Genomic DNA, 16,796 nt, shown 5'->3' on the forward strand with positions numbered 1-16,796 from the left:
TGGGTAAAGCTGAAGTATTTCAGTGTGTCTCCTTTAAAATTCCTCCATTGTCATCCAAGCCCCGGACCATAATGCAGGCAGATTCTGAACGGAGTGTGGGGCTGTGGCTGGGCACATGGGCTGAACATCAGGAGTTGCGCCAGATAGTCCCAGGGTGTCAGTGTGGGAGCGTGGCTCTAACGCTGCCCCATCCTTCTCCATGAGACGAAGCTGTGGTGTTCTCAGTTCTGCTTTCTGTAACAATAAACCCTCTGAGAGGCGTCAATGGCAGACGTACTCACTCCATCTAACAGGGGACCATTGGTTTTCTAGTGCATACATTGCAGTTTTAGGTGCGGCAAAATTCAATTGTTTGCCCATGATCAGATGATTTATGGTATAGCACTGAAGGCGAAATTAGAGTCAAGGTGCAATGGCCAGGTACAATCCCACTTTGTGGTCCAGCTGTAAATAAATCTTCATTATTATTGTGTTGTATTTCACGAACGCTCTCGGGAGCAAGATAAACATTTTTGGCAGCCTCGTTTGCGTTTTGAAAATCTCATCTTGAGCCAGTTGAAAAATGTTAAACCACACAAACGCCTGCATCCAAAGTAACCCGCTTTTCTCCTGTCCCCTTGGGCATGTGTTTCCTTTATTCACTGCAGCACGAACCACGTAACGTCTTCTGAAGCAAGAAACATCCACAGCTCAAACTGAACCGGGACACGACACGCAGCACCCTGGAAAAAATAAACAGATAGGTGGCACCACAACGGAGGCTAAATATGTGAGGCCCTCACTTTCCTATCTTTGAGGGAGAGGCAGTGAAGCAGGAACAGAATGTCTGGATGTTTGCACTGCTGGGGTGCAGTGAAGCTGGGGGCTCGGCAGGAGGCAGCACCCACTCAATGTCCCATATACATTATTACTTTGATCCTAAGGTTCCCTTATGACGTCGCAGTCATTTTCAAGACAAAAGGCGATGCAAATGCAGTTTTGACAGCATGTCATGAAACGGAAGATGCGCAGTGGCATTTGGTGAGAGGAATGAAAGGCGGAGTGTTAGGTACAGGAATGTTGTGGGAGTACTGGGATACTAGGTGAGAATGTTGGTGTCGTGTCTTGCTTCACAAAGAAGAAAAAACCCTCTCTGTCTTGAGGGAATCTTGATATGTGCGCAGTCAAATGAAGAAATGGCTATTGCTCAGTTTTCTCGGAGACATGCCAGTCCATCTAAAGCGCACGCAGCCACGCTCATCTAAGCCGGAGGAGTAAGCAGGCAGCTATTCCGGCTGTACGCGCCCATGTGGTGACGTAGGTACGTACAGCCAATAAGATGTCACCATCTTTTTTGCTGCCTGCCGAAGACCTTTTTCGCGGCCAAAAAGGTCAATTTTGCAGTCATTGCACCCTTCAGCTGATTTTACGATTATTTTGCGAAACGCCAAATCGCGAAAAGCTGGAGGGTCTGTGTAATACGCGAGGTCATAAGCAGTACATGTTTCTGTGTAAGTTACAGTCAGCTCTGTTAACAATACCTGCTGAATTTCAATGGTTTTGTACGAGTGAGATCTGAGCCTAACTATAATATCCCTGTAACTTTTGTTTTTTTTTCAGTGATCATATGTGTATATATACACACACTAACACCAAGTCAGGAGAACACGTTTTCCCTCGCTGCTGTAGAAGAGAAACTGGAGCACATGTAAAGAGATGTGCAACAAAAGTTGTACTTGAAAGGTAAAGAAACAAAAGTCTACATGACACAGTATTTAACTCTTATAGCTAAACATTTGGCACTTCAAAAAAACTTTCAATGGGAGTTACAACAAACGACATTGACCAAACTACATTAAAAAGCAGCTTTTTATTAACAAACACTTATTTCACTTATTTCCACAAAAAATAAACGTGTGATGGTGAAATGGTCCTCCGATTTCAAACTGAATGGGACTGATTGAAAAGCAGCTATTTGGAAATACCCTCTCAAAACATGATCACAGAGTTATTCCTCCAAGTATGACAAAACCTTTTACAAATCATCACAGTTTTATGAAAGGCTGACAGTGCTTAAAAATGCTGGAGGGTATTTTCTTATTTCAGACAACCCCTTAAGGTGCTATTTGTGACCAGGGACAGTCCCCAACCTGCAGATGCTATGCCTCAAACAGGGCACAGCTTTCTGAGGGACACTTTAATCAGAAAATTAAGCAATGGGGAACACCAGGAAATGCTCTCTATATTTTAACCCCTGAGATGCTTAGACAGCTTTGTTCCAATAATCACTTGGGCTCACAAGGCAATCTTTGATGACACATTTTACACAATTTGACCTGTTTTGTATCAGTCACTTCAATAAGGTCTCTGACAAACCCCATGGCCTCTTTTAAACTTTCTCCATTGGTGGTGCTGGATCCAACAATAGCATTCCTGGGTTCCAAATCCAGACATATCAGATAAAACTTAGAGGACAACTGCACAGGGATGCCATCCGCTTCTCCTGCTCTCCCACAATGAATCATTTTGTTATGGTGTTCCTGTTGCAAAAGAAAAGTATAAGTTTTGTTTAGATAGGAAGATACAAGTGGAAATGTGGCTGATGGGCTGGGTTTGGTGCACTTGACGTCATAGCACAGTACTACGAAAATTCACCACTATTAGAAAAATCTAGGTGGTTACATGGATTATGACAACAAATTCAAGTTACTCACACTAATGACTGTTGTGCTGAGGACATAAATTCACTATTCTGGAGACTCATGGGAAGTTAAGAACTGCAAGAAGATGTAAGTAAATCTATTTGTTGCCATGAACGCTAATTGAAAAATATAACATTCAGGCAAATGCGTGTCCTGGGCCCTGCACTCAACCAGCTAAGATCTAGATCTTTTATCCTAATGCAGTCTGGACAATCGTTAATGGCTGTATACAATAGAGAAGCAAAAGAAGATGCATCATCTGGAGGAAGGGAAATTTAGGACTACCAGTATAGTAGTCACTTGTGCAAGTTACATGCTTACTTGCTAGTCCAGCCAGTTCTTAATCCTATAAACAAATGGGAAGATTATAAACCACCTTTAACAGGATGGGAAGTATAATAGGAGCTGACCAAAGACTGTACCCAAGAGACTAACAAAATTACACAAGCTAGAAGGATGAGAAACCATGAAGAGACGTCCTAGGCCACGTACCCAACAACCCCAAGGAAAGAGGTTCCGCCCAAGAATGGTCATGGCAATGCAATAGCAAATATGGAAAGCGATCCGGCGGATGCCAGGGGGCAAAGTAGAGTCGGTGAATGATGAGCACACCTGCATAGACTTCCTCTCCATCAGTCTGCGAGATAAACTAACATTTCTAAAGGAAACAAGAGGCTGAAACATAATAGCAGTCTTGTGGAAACTGGCTAACATGTCAATAAAAGGGCACTAAGGATCTTTTTATTTGAAAGGGGTGTTAAAATTTCAACTGTACGCCTCCTAAGCATGAACCACAAATGCATGAATAACAAGTTACTTACCGTCGGTAATGCCATTTCTGGTAGAGACTGGATATAGAAAATCCTGAGCAGTACCTCTGTGATCCAATAGAAGGCCTCGACTGATCTGCGTTAAAGTCATGCGATGTGCACAGTGACTATATAGGCTCCACCCGGCATGCTGACAATTTACTTCCATACGAAATTCCATCCATATGTGAATTCAATGAAAAGGTGATCATTCAATAGGTGATTCTTGGTACAATAAATATAAAAACAATGGAGCCTCTCCTCCTCCATAACCTTTAACAGTACCCAGCGCCAGGCACTGCTAGATCGAGGACAAAACAAACAGCATCACCTCAGACGGATGGGTGTGAAGGTGGTCAATGCACTTGTCTCAACACCAAGCTACAAATCTGTCTTAAAGGAAGGTGTATACAAACTTCGTGGAGGGACGCCTGGTTGCCAGAATAAGATAAGCAACCTCAGAACGAACATCTAAATCGCTCAGCTACTGCAGCTCAATCACCAAGCATGAAGCTGGAGTATGCGTGGATTGGGGGAGTAGACCCGACCCTGCTGCTGCGAAAGGATATCCTACCAAAGGGCCAGCTTGATTGAAGGCAAGATGCTCAGACCCAGTAGTTCTGGATACCAATGTCTCTGTGCCAAGTCTGGAGGCACTAGAATGACTTGGGTCTGGTCGGTCCTGGTCTTTCTTAGGACCTGGGGCAGGAGTGGTATTGGCAGAAAGGCATACAGGAGTCCCACCTTCCACTGTAAGCCAAATGAGTCTCCTAGGAGAGTTGCTGATGGGAAACTCCAACACTGCTTTTTCTTGGCAGTGGTGAAATCAAGCCTAGGTTTTCCTTTTCTGAGACCTTGCACCACTTCCAGATATAAAAGCAATTCATGGTCTGCAAGGCTTCAACAGCTGAGTTTGTCTGCCAAGATGTTCAGAGATCCTGCCAGGTGTTGTACGAACAGGAAGATGTCCTGATGTTCCAGCCATTTCCCCAGGGTGCATAACTCCACCTCGCCCTGCAGTACTATGTGGCGTTGGTGTTGTCCGTGAACAACTGAGTCAGCCTCCCTTTGATTAATAGTAATAAGACTTTCTACTCAATGTTGATGTGGAGGAAGCTTTACACAAGAGACCAGGGCCCTCTTATCTTTACCTCTTCCAGAAGGCCACTCCACTTCAGAAGTGATGCATCTGTCACTGCTGTCAACTCATGGAGGGGAAAGGAGAGGGATCTGCTGCTGACCGGATCGCAGTTCAGTGGGCACCACTGCAGGTCTCTTACAGTCTCCTCCAACATCTGGACTCGGTCAGAGAGATCCAATTGACCTCTCCCACTGCAGAGCCTGCATATGCCATCTGTTGCATTTTACCAGCACAATGCAGAAGGCCATCAGATGCAGAAGCCCATCAAAGCCAGCACCCTCAGAGTAAATCTCACTGAAATCCAGGCTTGAGGCTGAAACATTAGAATAATGGCCTGAATGTCCTCCGCACAGGAGGGAAGGTGCAAAACTGTACTGTGTCCAGAATAGCTCAAATGAATGTGACTGTCATGTTGACAGAGAACCCCAACAAATGAATAAGGTTTGCCACACTATGGAGATGGATGGCGACTGCCTGAAACAAGCCCCCATTCAAAATCCGATCGTCGATGTAGGGGAAGACTGGGATCCCCAACCACCTGAGGGGAGCAACATCCCACCTGAGGGACACTGGTGAGGCCAAATGAGAGACCAGAAAAGTGAAAGGGCTTGGGGCTCACCGTGAACCGTAGAGAACACTTATGGGCCTGTAGGACGTGATATGAAAATAAGTGACCTTCAGGTCCAATGCTACTATCCAGTCTCCAGGGTCCGGACAGACAAGACCTGTGCAAAGGTGGGCATCTTGCATCTTTCCTTCCTTAGAAAGGTGCTGATAAGGGAAAGATCCAGAAAAGGATAGATACCTCCATCCTATTTCAGCACCCGAAAGTAGCAGCTTGTCCACCGCCTACTTCTGGTGTCAGAACCCTCCTGATAGTTTCTATGGGCAAAAGTGCCTACATTCCATAGTGCAAGAAGGGCAGATTATCCTCCAACAACTATTGTACAAACAGTGGCATTAGTGGTGGTGTCTTAAAAAAACAGAAGTGTGTAACTTCATTGCACAATCTGCAGCACCAACTTGTCCAATGTGACCACTTGCAGTGCAGGCAGAAAGTGCTGTATCCTGCTAGATTGCTGTGCATTGAGGAGGACGCCTAAAGAGGTTATGCAGGTGCGGTAGCTGGAGGGGTGGAGGACTGGGTAGGAGTATGCACTTGCTTTCCACGTGGCATGTGAGCACCTCTACCTTGGTCACAAAAAGTCTGGGGCACTTGCAGGCCTTGTGCATGGGTGTTGCAGGCAAAGCTGAAATCCCCTACCGTAGTTATATGAGGAACAAAAGGAGGGGTGATGCTGGCTCAGAGCAGTGGCCAATCCCAAGGACTGAGCAGCGAGTCTGTTGTCCAGCGCTGCATCCACCTTGTCACTCAACACATGCAAACCAACGAAAGGTATGTCCACTAAGCTTGATTGGACATACCCAGAAAAGTAAGTCGATCGTAGCCAAAGGTGGTGCCTGAGGACCACTGTAGACCTCAATGCCCTTCCAGTGGAGACAGTGATGTTCAATACACATTGTATGGTGAATTTTACCGCATCCTGGCCATGCCCTTGGTAAGAGTAGCTCGGACTTCGTCAGGAACCATGGAGATCCCCTGTACCACCAAATGGCACAGTGTGTGGTAATAACAGCCCATAAGGAAAGTGGTATTGACCTATCACAGGGCCAAGCTGGTGGAGGAAAAAATCATTTTGCCAAGCATGTCCACTGTCTTTGACTCTGCCCGGAGGGGCAGTGGGGAAGGACCCTGAATTGACTCTTGCTGAGGATGCCTGCACCACCAAACTTTCGGGAGTGGAATGCAGTGTCAAAAATGAGTGGTCTCCCGGAGCCAATCGATGGCAGTGTGCCACTTGGTATTTTACTGGGACTCCGAAGAGGGCTTTAACCAGCACTCCAGGCGGGCATCATAAGGGCCCCCTTAAATGGAAGCATGGGTTCTGAGCTAGTTTATCCTGATGGAAGACCACTGTCAATAGGTTAGTTTGCACTTCAACCATCGGAAGCTGGAATTCAAGGGTGTCAGCAACCCGTCTGATCACCATTTCAAAAGATGCGCTCTTCTCTGTGGCCAGGCCAGAAAGAGTGACTAAATTGGTGTTAGGAGAGGTGTCTAGCCCACTGGTGTCACTAAATTCCTCATCCAAGTTCTCTTTGTCGAAACATTAGTCACTGTTGTCAGCCAAGTGAAAGACTCCGTACTCTGACTTCACATCAATTTCTCTTATGTCAGGGCAAAAAGGTTGCCCAGGTGGCGACAGAGTCCCCTATGCGTCATCTCGGGAGTTGGAATGGACCACAGGATCATCAAGTGCCGTTGATGACATCACCGTAGAATCAGGCATCGGTATGGGACGTGGAGCCATTGTGGGGCCAGGCTGGACCCATTCGCTTACCCTGAGGGACCACTAGCATAGTGGACAAGAGAATCCACTTCAATACTTCGTGAAATGCTCACAAAATCCTTACCTTCCGAGCACCCCCTATTTTGTTCAACTTACTATCTCCATATGTCCTACGCTGTGAGTTGCGCTCGGCGGACCTTCACCTGGCATGCATTCCTCGAGTCAGAAGAGCAAGAGCGGGAGGGCACTCGTTCCGTGCGATGGAGTCAGCCCTTTGGAACACCCCCCCGGTGACCATCAGGAAAATTCAGAATCATGGGCCTTCAGAAAGGCTGTGAAGACCTGGCTCTTTCCGGTCTTATCCCATTTCCATCTTTTCTTCTGCAATCTGCCTCTGGAACCAGCGCTGGGACACCCGTTGCTGGGGCTACAAATCAATTAACAAACATAGGGTGGAGAATTTGCCAACACTAACATAGTTGAAGACCTCTCGACTCCATAAATTAACAAAGAACAGGTTACTTACCTTTGGTAACAATATATCTGTAAGAAATATAGGTTAGTTATAGATTCCTTACCTTAGAATTACCCCCAGGCATCAGACTTGATCCGGAAAGTTTTTAGTCAGCAGGACCCCAGTGCGTCGGATGGTGGCGTCGGTTGACTCCGCGTCTGTCATCGATGTCTTGGTCGCCGGGATGACGTCGCGGTAGCTAGACCCCGCCCTTGTGCGCGGACATCAGTTCTGTACACTACTTTCCATGCCAGAAGTGCAGAGCCATGCAAGACGCTGACCACTGGTGCACAAAACTAGGGTCCTGAAAGGATATCCTTAACCCTAGAAGTCAGTTCGCAGAACAGGGAGGATGGGTGGGGCGGTAAGGAATCTACAATTAACCTATGTTTCTTACAGATATATCGTTACCGAAGTTAAGTAACTTGTTCATCTGAAAGAAACAGTTAGTTAGATTCCTTACCTTAGAATAGATACCCCAGAAATACCAACCACGGAGGTGGGTCTGTGAACCAAGTTCACACCAGAAAGTCCTGGAAAACAGAACAGCCAAAGAAGCGGTCTCTAGAGACTTGGCTGTCCAGGCAGTAGTGTCTCGTAAATGTGTCCAGCAATGCCCACATAGCTGCCTGACCGATGTCATTTAAGGGAACGCCTCGTCCCAAAGCAGTAGTAGCTGCCGTTGCCTTGGTGGAATGAGTGCGCAGCCCTACTGGAAGCTCCTTCTTAGCCAAAGAATAGCAGGCATTGATGCACAGAACAACCCACCTGGAGATTGTCTGTTTGTGCACGGCCCAACCTTTCTTAGCGCCCACGTAACCAACAAAGAGCTGGTCGTCCAACTGGAATTGTTTGGTACGATCCAAGTATAAAGAAAGCGCACATATTGGATCCAGACAGTGGAGCCTCTCTTCCTCTTTTGAAGGATGCGGAGGTGGGATGAAGGTGGGAAAAGTGATGGTTCGGCCAATGTGGAAAGAAGTAACCACCTTGGGAAGAAAGGAGGGTCTGGTTCTAAGGACGATCTTGTCCGGATGGACAGCTAGAAAGGGAGGCTTGGAAGACTGAGCTTGTAGCTCACTCACCCTGCGCGTAGAGGTGATGGCTACCAGAAAAGCAGTTTTAAAAGTGAGAAGTCTGAGTTGACAGTTATGCAGTGGCTCAAAGGGAGCGCACATAAGATATGTAAGAACCAAGTTCAAGTTCCACTGGGGCATTACAAACAGAACAGGAGGAAAAAGATAAGTAATGCCCTTAAGAAATCTATTTACAACAGGGGACTTGAAAAGAGAAGGCTGATCAGGGAGCCCGAGGAAGGGTGAAATGGCCGAGAGGTAACCCTTAAGAGTGCCAGAGCAGAGCCCTGCTGGGCCAAAGATAGGAGAAACACGAGAACCTCAGAAAGAGAGGCAGAAAGGGGATCCAAAGCCTATGCTGTGCACCATGCCACAAATTTATTCCATATGTAGGTAAATACTGTCTTAGTGGAAGGATGCCTGGCTGCCAAGATTACATCACAGACTTCGGGAGGCAGGTCAAACGACATCAACTGCTGCCGCTTAATCTCCACACAAGGAGGTGGAGGCTGGACAGGTTTGGGTGGAGCACACAATGGAAAATATAATTCCTAGGCAATGTATAATCACAATAACACAAATACAATACAAAAATGAGAACAGGTTCGGGTGGAGGACCATTCCCTGCTGCTGCGACAGAAGAGCCTCCAGAAGAGGCAGTTGGATCGGAGGATCGATGGCCATGTTGAGCATCTCGGAATACCAGACTCTTCGTGCCCAATCTGGAGCCACAGAATAACTTGGGCCCGGTCGCGCTTTATCTTCTTCAGCACTCTGGGAAAAAGTGGTATAGGCGGAAAGGCATATAGAAGACCGCAACTCCACACGCTACGATTGCTGCCTTAAAAATTACAAAGTGCAGAATTGCTGACATTGCGCGTTGTCTTCGGTGGCGAATAGATCTAACCAAGGCTCACCCCACTGTTGAAAGAGAACTTGTACCACCTCCGAGTGAAGACTCCATTCGTGATCCATCATGCACCTGCGGCGGAGTTAGTCTGTCCTGGCGTTCAGTGAACCTGCCAGGTGTTTAACACCAGGGATATGCCCTGATGTTCCAGCCATGTCCAAAGGCGGAGGGCCTCTTGACATAGGGTCCACGACCCCACCCCACCTTGTTTGTTGCAGGACACAGCGGTGGTGTTGTCCATGAACACCTGCACTACTCTTCCCCGGACAGAGGGAAAGAATGCTTTGAGTGCCAGATGGCTCGCCCGAAGCTCCTTGAAGGTTGATGTGGAGCTCGGACTCTGCCGGAGACCAGAGGCCTCTGATCTCAGCCCATCCCATAAGAGATGCGTCTATTACCACTGTGTGTTCTAGTTGGGGGAGGGAGGGGGATCTGCTGTTGACCCAATCCTGGTTTGTGAGCCACCACTGCAATTGTCGTGCACTGCCCTCTGAGATCTGGACGCAATCGGACAGATTCCCTTGATGCTGCGTCCACTGGAACTTCAGGTCCCACTGCAGAGCCCGCATATGCCACCGGGCATGATCGACTAGCAGGATGCATGAGGCCCAGCAGCCTGAGGGTCATCCTGACCAAAACCCGGGATAGAAGCAGAAAGAACGGAATCATAGCCTGAATAGCCCAGACTCACTGTTCTGGGGGATACACCCGAAATTGCATTGTGTCCAGAACCGCTCCGATGAAGAGGAGCTTCTGAGAGGGGGTCAGGTGTGACTTCGGCACGTTGATGGAGAACCCCAGAAAATTCAGAAGGTCGGCTGTAGTCTGGAGGTGGAGACGACAGCCTGGGGCGAGTCTGCCTTCAACAGCAAGTTGTCGAGATAAGGGGCGACTGGAAACCCTGATTTGCACAGATGAGATGCGACCACCACCATCACTTTCGTGAACACCCGAGGGGCGCTGTTGAGGCCAAAAGCGAGCACAGTAAACTGAAAGTGATCGTGACCTACCGTGAACGGCAGGCAACTCCGGTGGAATGGCAGGACAGAGATGTGAAAGTAGGCGTCCTGCAAGTCCAACTCTACCATCCAGTCTCCAGGGTCAACAAGACCTGAGCGAGCGTCAACATCGTGAACTTCTCTTTCCGGAGGAAGCGGTTGACGTTCCTGAGATCCAAGATAGACCCGGGTCTTTGGCCTTCTTGGGTACCAGAAAGTAGTGGGAATAGCAACCACAACCTACTTCTGGGGCAGGAATGCGCTCAATGGCACCCTTGGCCATGAGTGCCGAAACTTCCTGTTGTCCTGTTGGAGAAGGGCCAGGTGATCCTCCAACATACCATGGTACTGAGGTGGCATGTAGGGAGGGGCAGTCTCGAAGGGGAGGGAGTAGCCCCTTTAGGACTATCTGCAAAACCCACCTGTCCGACGTAATGGTATGCCAGTGGGGGAGGGGATAGCGGATCCTGCCGCGCCCACTGGCATTTGGTGGCCCTGAAATGTCAGACTAGGAGGGTTTGAAGGCTGCTGCAGAGGTGGCTGTGGTGGACTGGTCTGCCCGCTGGCCCCCAGAACCACGCTGGTGGTTCCCACATCCCCGGCCACGCTGGAGCTGAACATCTTGCACCTGCCTGTGGCTCTGGGCGGGACTTAGTGAGGCACCCAGTCAGTAGCCACGAAAGGCAGACTGCGCAGGGTGGGTGGAGGAGAGGCCCAAGGACCTGTCCGTAGCCCGAGAGTCCTTAAAGCGCTCTACCGCGGCCATCAAAGGGCATGTTCATAAGGGTGGATTGGACTTCCCCAAAAAAAACAGTAGAACGCAACCAGGTGTAGCCTTGAAGGGCTACTGACGTGGAAATCGTCCTTCAAGTGCGTCGGCGGTACCCAGCCCACAGCGGATGGTAAACTTCGCTGCGTCTCACCTCAGCAACTGAACGGGAGAGTACGGCCCGGGCCTCCTCCGGGCACTGAGGAAGCACCTGCGCCACCGTATCCCACAGAATGGGTTTAACGGCCCAACAGACATGCAGTGTTTACCGACCGCAGTCCCAAGCTAGCAGAAGAAAATATTTTCTTCCCAAGGTGTTCCAGCTTTTTGGATTCCCTATCCGGTGGTGCGGTAGGAAAGGCGCCTTTAGAAGTGGAGGCTTGAACCACCAAGCTCTCAGGGGTGGGGTGTTGGAAGAGTTAAGTGGGGTCGACCGGGGCCAGCCGGTGCCATCTGGCAATCATCCTGTCCACAGGAGACCCCGTGTTGGCCCTGGACCAGGTACCCAAAAGGATGTCAGTGAGGGCTTTATTAAACGGCAGCAGGGGCTCCGAAGAGCTCGCTGACGGTTGAAGGACCTCTGACAGAAGGTTAGTCTTGACTGCCACTGAAGTTAGCTCGAGGTGGAGAGCTTCGGCCACCCGATGCAACACCACTGCGTATGACGATCCCTCCTCTTTAGCCACAGTAAGAGGAGACAACATGCCTAGGTCTGGGGAGGTATCAAGACCACTGGCATCCCCCAGTTTCTCTCTCCAGTCCGGATCGTAATCTAACTGGTCTGTTAAAGGGTCACCAGACCCCTCCTAGTCTGCCTCACCCTCCTCTGGCTGCCAATGGTCAGGGTGGAACACAGGGACCAAAGTACCCATCGGCGCCGGATCCAGCGTTGGTCGACGCAGGTCCGGCTCCATGTCCACATCGGGACGGAGGCCGGGGTCAACGCCGGCTGGGGTTCCAGCCGGCATTGGCTACGGATATGATGCAGGTGGAATCGGCGCCGGTGAACAAGTTACTTACCTTCGGTAACGATATATCTGTAAGAAACAGTAGTTAGTATTAGATTCCTTACCTTAGAATATCCCCAGGCGTCAGTCTGGATCCGGAAACTTTTGCGTACCAGTACCCCTGCGCGTCGGTAGGCGTCGTCTGCAGGCGTCCCCTGCGGCTCCGCGTCCGTCGTCGGCGTCGTGCGCCGTGATGACGTCGCTGGAGTATATAGACGCCGCCTCCGCGCGCTGACGTCAGTTCTTTGTACATAGCTTTTCCGCGCCAGAACACGCAGAGCCATGTGAGAACCAACACTGGTGCCATTTGAAACTAGGGCCCTGAAAGGGATGTCCTTAACCCTAGGTATCCGTTCGCAGAACGGGGAGGATGGGCGGGGCGGTAAGGAATCTAATACTAACTACTGTTTCTTACAGATATATCGTTACCGAAGGTAAGTAACTTGTTCATCTGAAAGAAACAGGTTAGTATTAGATTCCTTACCTTAGAATAGATACCCCAGCAATACCAACCCCGGTGGTGGGTCTGCGAACCAATACAATCCTACACCAGAAAGTCCTGGAGGACCGAACGGCCAAAGAAGCCATCCCTCCGGACTTGACTGTCCAGGCAGTAGTGCCTCGCAAAGGTGTGCAGCGAGGCCCACGTAGCCGCCTGGCAAATGTCCTGCAAAGGGACTCCCCGGCCCAGGGCAGTAGTAGCCGCCGTGGCCCGAGTGGAATGGGCCCTCAGCCCAACAGGAGGCTCCTTCAGAGCCAAAGAGTAGCACGCTTTGATGCACAGAACGACCCACCGAGAGATGGTCCGTTTATGTACCGCCCGTCCCTTCTTCGCACCCACGTAGCCAACAAACAGTTGGTCATCCACCCGGAACTGGCGTGTGCGATCCATATAAAATGAAAGCGCACGTTTTGGGTCCAGACGATGGAGCCGCTCTTCATCCTTTGAAGGATGCGGAGGCGGGAAGAAGGAGGGTAAGGTGATGCACTGCCCGATGTGAAAAGGAGAGACTACTTTGGGCAGGAAAGAAGGTTGGGTTCTCAGAACCACCTTGTCTGGATGAATTGACATGAAAGGAGGTTTGACAGAAAGAGCCTGGAGCTCACTCACTCTCCTGGCAGAGGTGATGGCAACCAGTAAGGCCGTCTTTAAAGTCAGGAGACGGAGAGGACAGGAATGAAGTGGCTCAAAGGGAGCGCACATGAAGAAGGTCAGAACCAGGTTCAAGTCCCACTGAGGCATCACGAACGGAACAGGTGGATACATGTGCGTGATGCCCTTCAAGAATCTCGTTACAATAGGGGACTTGAACAAAGAAGGTTGATCAGGCAGCCTTAGAAAGGCCGAAAGGGCAGAAAGGTAGCCCTTGATAGTGCCCAGAGCAGAGCCCTGCTGGGCAAGAGAGAGAAGAAAGAGGAGAACCTCGGAAAGAGGGGCAGAGAGAGGGTCCACAGCCTTTGCTGTGCACCATGCCACAAATCTGTTCCACAGGCAGGCGTATACCGACTTTGTGGAGGGACGCCTGGCTGCCAGAATCACATCACAAACCTCAGGAGGCAAGTCAAATGGCCTCAACTGTCGCCGCTCAATCTCCACGCATGGAGGTGGAGACTGGACAGGTTCGGGTGGAGGACCGTCCCCTGCTGCTGCGACAGAAGGTCCTCCCGAAGGGGCAGGCGGATCGAGGGACCGACTGACATGCTGAGTAGCTCGGGATACCAGTACCTTCGAGCCCAGTCCGGAGCCAAAAGGATAACTTGGGCCCGGTCGCGCCTGATCTTCAGCACTCTGGGCAGAAGTGGTATAGGCGGAAAGGCGTACAACAGACCGCAGCTCCACTCGCGCCGAAAGGCGTCGCCGTGCGAGTGCCGTCTTGGAAACTCCAACGCGCAGAACTGATGACATTGCGCGTTCTCTTCTATGGCGAATAGATCTAACCAAGGCTCTCCCCATTGCAGAAAGAGGCCTTTCGCCACGTCCGAGTTCAGACGCCATTCGTGATCCACTGAGCACCGACGGCTGAGTTCGTCCGCCCTGGCGTTCAGAGAACCTGCCAGGTGTTGAACCGTCAGAGTCACGCCCTGACGTTCCAGCCATTGCCAGAGACGCAGAGCCTCCTGGCAAAGGGTCCACGACCCCACTCCGCCCTGCTTGTTGCAGTACCACATGGCGGTGGTGTTGTCCGTGAACACCTGCACTACACTCCCGTTGACAAAGGGGAGGAATGCCTTCAGTGCTAGGCGAATCGCCCGCAGCTCCAACATGTTGATGTGGAGCCGGGATTCCGCCGGAGACCAGAGACCTCTGATCTCCGCCTCTCCCAAGTGGCCTCCCCAGCCCTGGAGGGACGCGTCCGTCACAACCACGTGCTCCGGTTGGGGAAGGGAGAGGCATCTGCCTCTGACCCAATCGCGGTCCGTAAGCCACCACTGCAACTGGCTCGCAGTGCCCTCCGAGATCAGGACATGGTCGGATAGGTTGCCTTGATGCTGGGCCCACTGAAACTTCAGGTCCCACTGCAGAGCCCGCATCCGCCACCGGGCGTGATGCACCAGAAGGATGCAGGAAGCCATCAGCCCCAGTAGCCGCAGCGTCAACCTGACCGAAACCCGGGATAACGGCTGGAAGATGGGAATCAAAGCCTGTATATCCCGGATCCGCCGTTCCGGAGGATAAACCCGAAACTGCGCCGAGTCGAGAACCGCTCCGATGAAAAGGAGCTTTTGAGAGGGACACAGGTGTGATTTCGGCACATTGATGGAAAACCCCAGCTCGCGCAGGAGGTCTGCCGTCATCTGAAGGTGGTGGACGACTGTCTGGGGCGAGCCCGCCTTCAACAACCAGTCGTCGAGGTAGGGGAAGACTGAAACCCCTAACCGGCGCAGATGAGCTGCGACCACCGCCATCACTTTCGTGAACACCCGTGGGGCGCTTGTAAGGCCGAATGGGAGCACGATAAACAAAGTGCTCGTGGCCTACCGTGAACCGCAGGTAACGCCGGTGGGCCGGCAGGACGGGGATGTGAAAGTACGCATCCTGCAAGTCCAACGCCACCATCCAGTCTTGTGGGTCTAGAGCAGCCAAGACCTGAGCCAAAGTCAACATCTTGAACTTCTCCTTCCGGAGGAAGCCGTTGACGTTCCGTAGATCCAAGATAGGACGGAGGCCCCCTTTGTCCTTCTTGGGTACCATAAAGTAGTGGGAATAGCAACCACGCCCTACTTCTGGCCCAGGAACGCGCTCGATGGCCCCCTTGGCCAAGAGGGCCGTAACTTCCTCCTGCAGAAGTGTCAAGTGGTCCCCCGACACACGGTGGTTCTGCGGTGGCATGGCTGGAGGAGAGGTCTCGAAGGGGAGGGAGTAGCCCCTTCGGATGAGCTGCAGCACCCACCTGTCCGATGTGATAGAGCGCCAGCGGGAGTGGTGATGGCGAACCCTGCCACCCACTGGCGTCACATGGGCCTGAAAGCACAGACTAGGAGGATTTGGAGGCTGATGCTGCGGGGGGAGGTGTGGTCTGACCTCGCCGTTGTCCCCGACCGCCTCCACGGCGGAATCCACAGCCGCCACCGCGTTGAGAAGTGTTCTGCGGTGCGTGGCTGGCAGCACGTGTGGGACCGCCCCTTCCGTGGCCACGAAAGGAGCGAAACGAACCCGTTTGCTGGCGCTGGGTCGAGAGACCCAAGGACTTGGCCGTGACCCTGGAGTCCTTGAAGCGCTCCAGCGCGTGGTCCGCCTTGTCGCCAAACAGGCGACTGCCATCGAACGGCATGTTCATCAAAGTATTTTGGACATCTGCTGAAAAGTTGGCGGATCTCAGCCAGGCGTGGCGACGAATCGCCACCGTCGTGGACATCGCTCTGCCCAGCGAGTCGGTCGTATCAAGACCACACCTGATGGAGTATCTTGCTGCATCTCGGCCTTCAATCATAGCCTTGCAGAGCTTTGCCCGTACCTCCTGCGGGCATTCTGGCAGCCCTCATCAACACCACTGAATAAGCAGCCCCAGCCTCCGAAGCCACAGTAGGAGGCGAGACAAAACCAGGGTTAGGAGAGTCGTCCAGACCACTGGCGTCACCCAAATCACCTGTCCAGTCCACATTGTACTGACACTCACGTGACAGAGGGTCCTCAGACCCCTCCCAAACCTCTCCGTATTCTACATCTTCCCCATATTCGGAGTCAACAATGTAGACCGGCTCTTCGGGGTCCACAGGCCCCATCGGCGTCGGGCGACGCCGGTCCGACTCCGCGTCCGGAGTCGGAGAGGTCATGGGGACGGCGCCGCGCGGGGGCGGCGTCGGGGGCAACCCCGATGGAATCGGCACCGGAGAGGCCGGGAGACCAGCCGGCGTCGACCCTGAGGGTCCCTGCGGCGCCGGGGTCGGAGCCGTCGGCGGCGTCGGAGCCGGAGCACCCGACGGCGTTGAGGCAGGAACACCCGAACCGCTAGGACCCCCGGACAGGAGCACAGGGCCCGAAGGCGCCGTAGGCCCCGTCGGAGGAGACAGTGCCCTCATGGCCATAAGGAACTCCTCT

At 51.6% G+C, this 16,796-nt stretch overlaps 1 protein-coding gene across 1 annotated transcript in view; it reads right to left on the bottom strand.

The window, feature by feature from the left end:
- Positions 1-1,830: 1,830 nt before the first annotated feature.
- SART1 (spliceosome associated factor 1, recruiter of U4/U6.U5 tri-snRNP) overlaps positions 1,831-16,796 on the bottom strand; it is a 414,579-nt gene continuing 399,613 nt past the window's right edge. Inside the window, exon 20 of the mRNA XM_078660694.1 lies at positions 1,831-2,519. Coding sequence (XP_078516820.1) covers positions 2,501-2,519 — 19 coding nt within the window. The 3' untranslated portion in view covers positions 1,831-2,500. The remainder of the gene's footprint in view (positions 2,520-16,796) is intronic.

The sequence above is a fragment of the Lissotriton helveticus genome, chromosome 9, assembly GCF_964261635.1.
Source record: "Lissotriton helveticus chromosome 9, aLisHel1.1, whole genome shotgun sequence".
Lineage (NCBI taxonomy): Eukaryota > Metazoa > Chordata > Amphibia > Caudata > Salamandridae > Lissotriton > Lissotriton helveticus.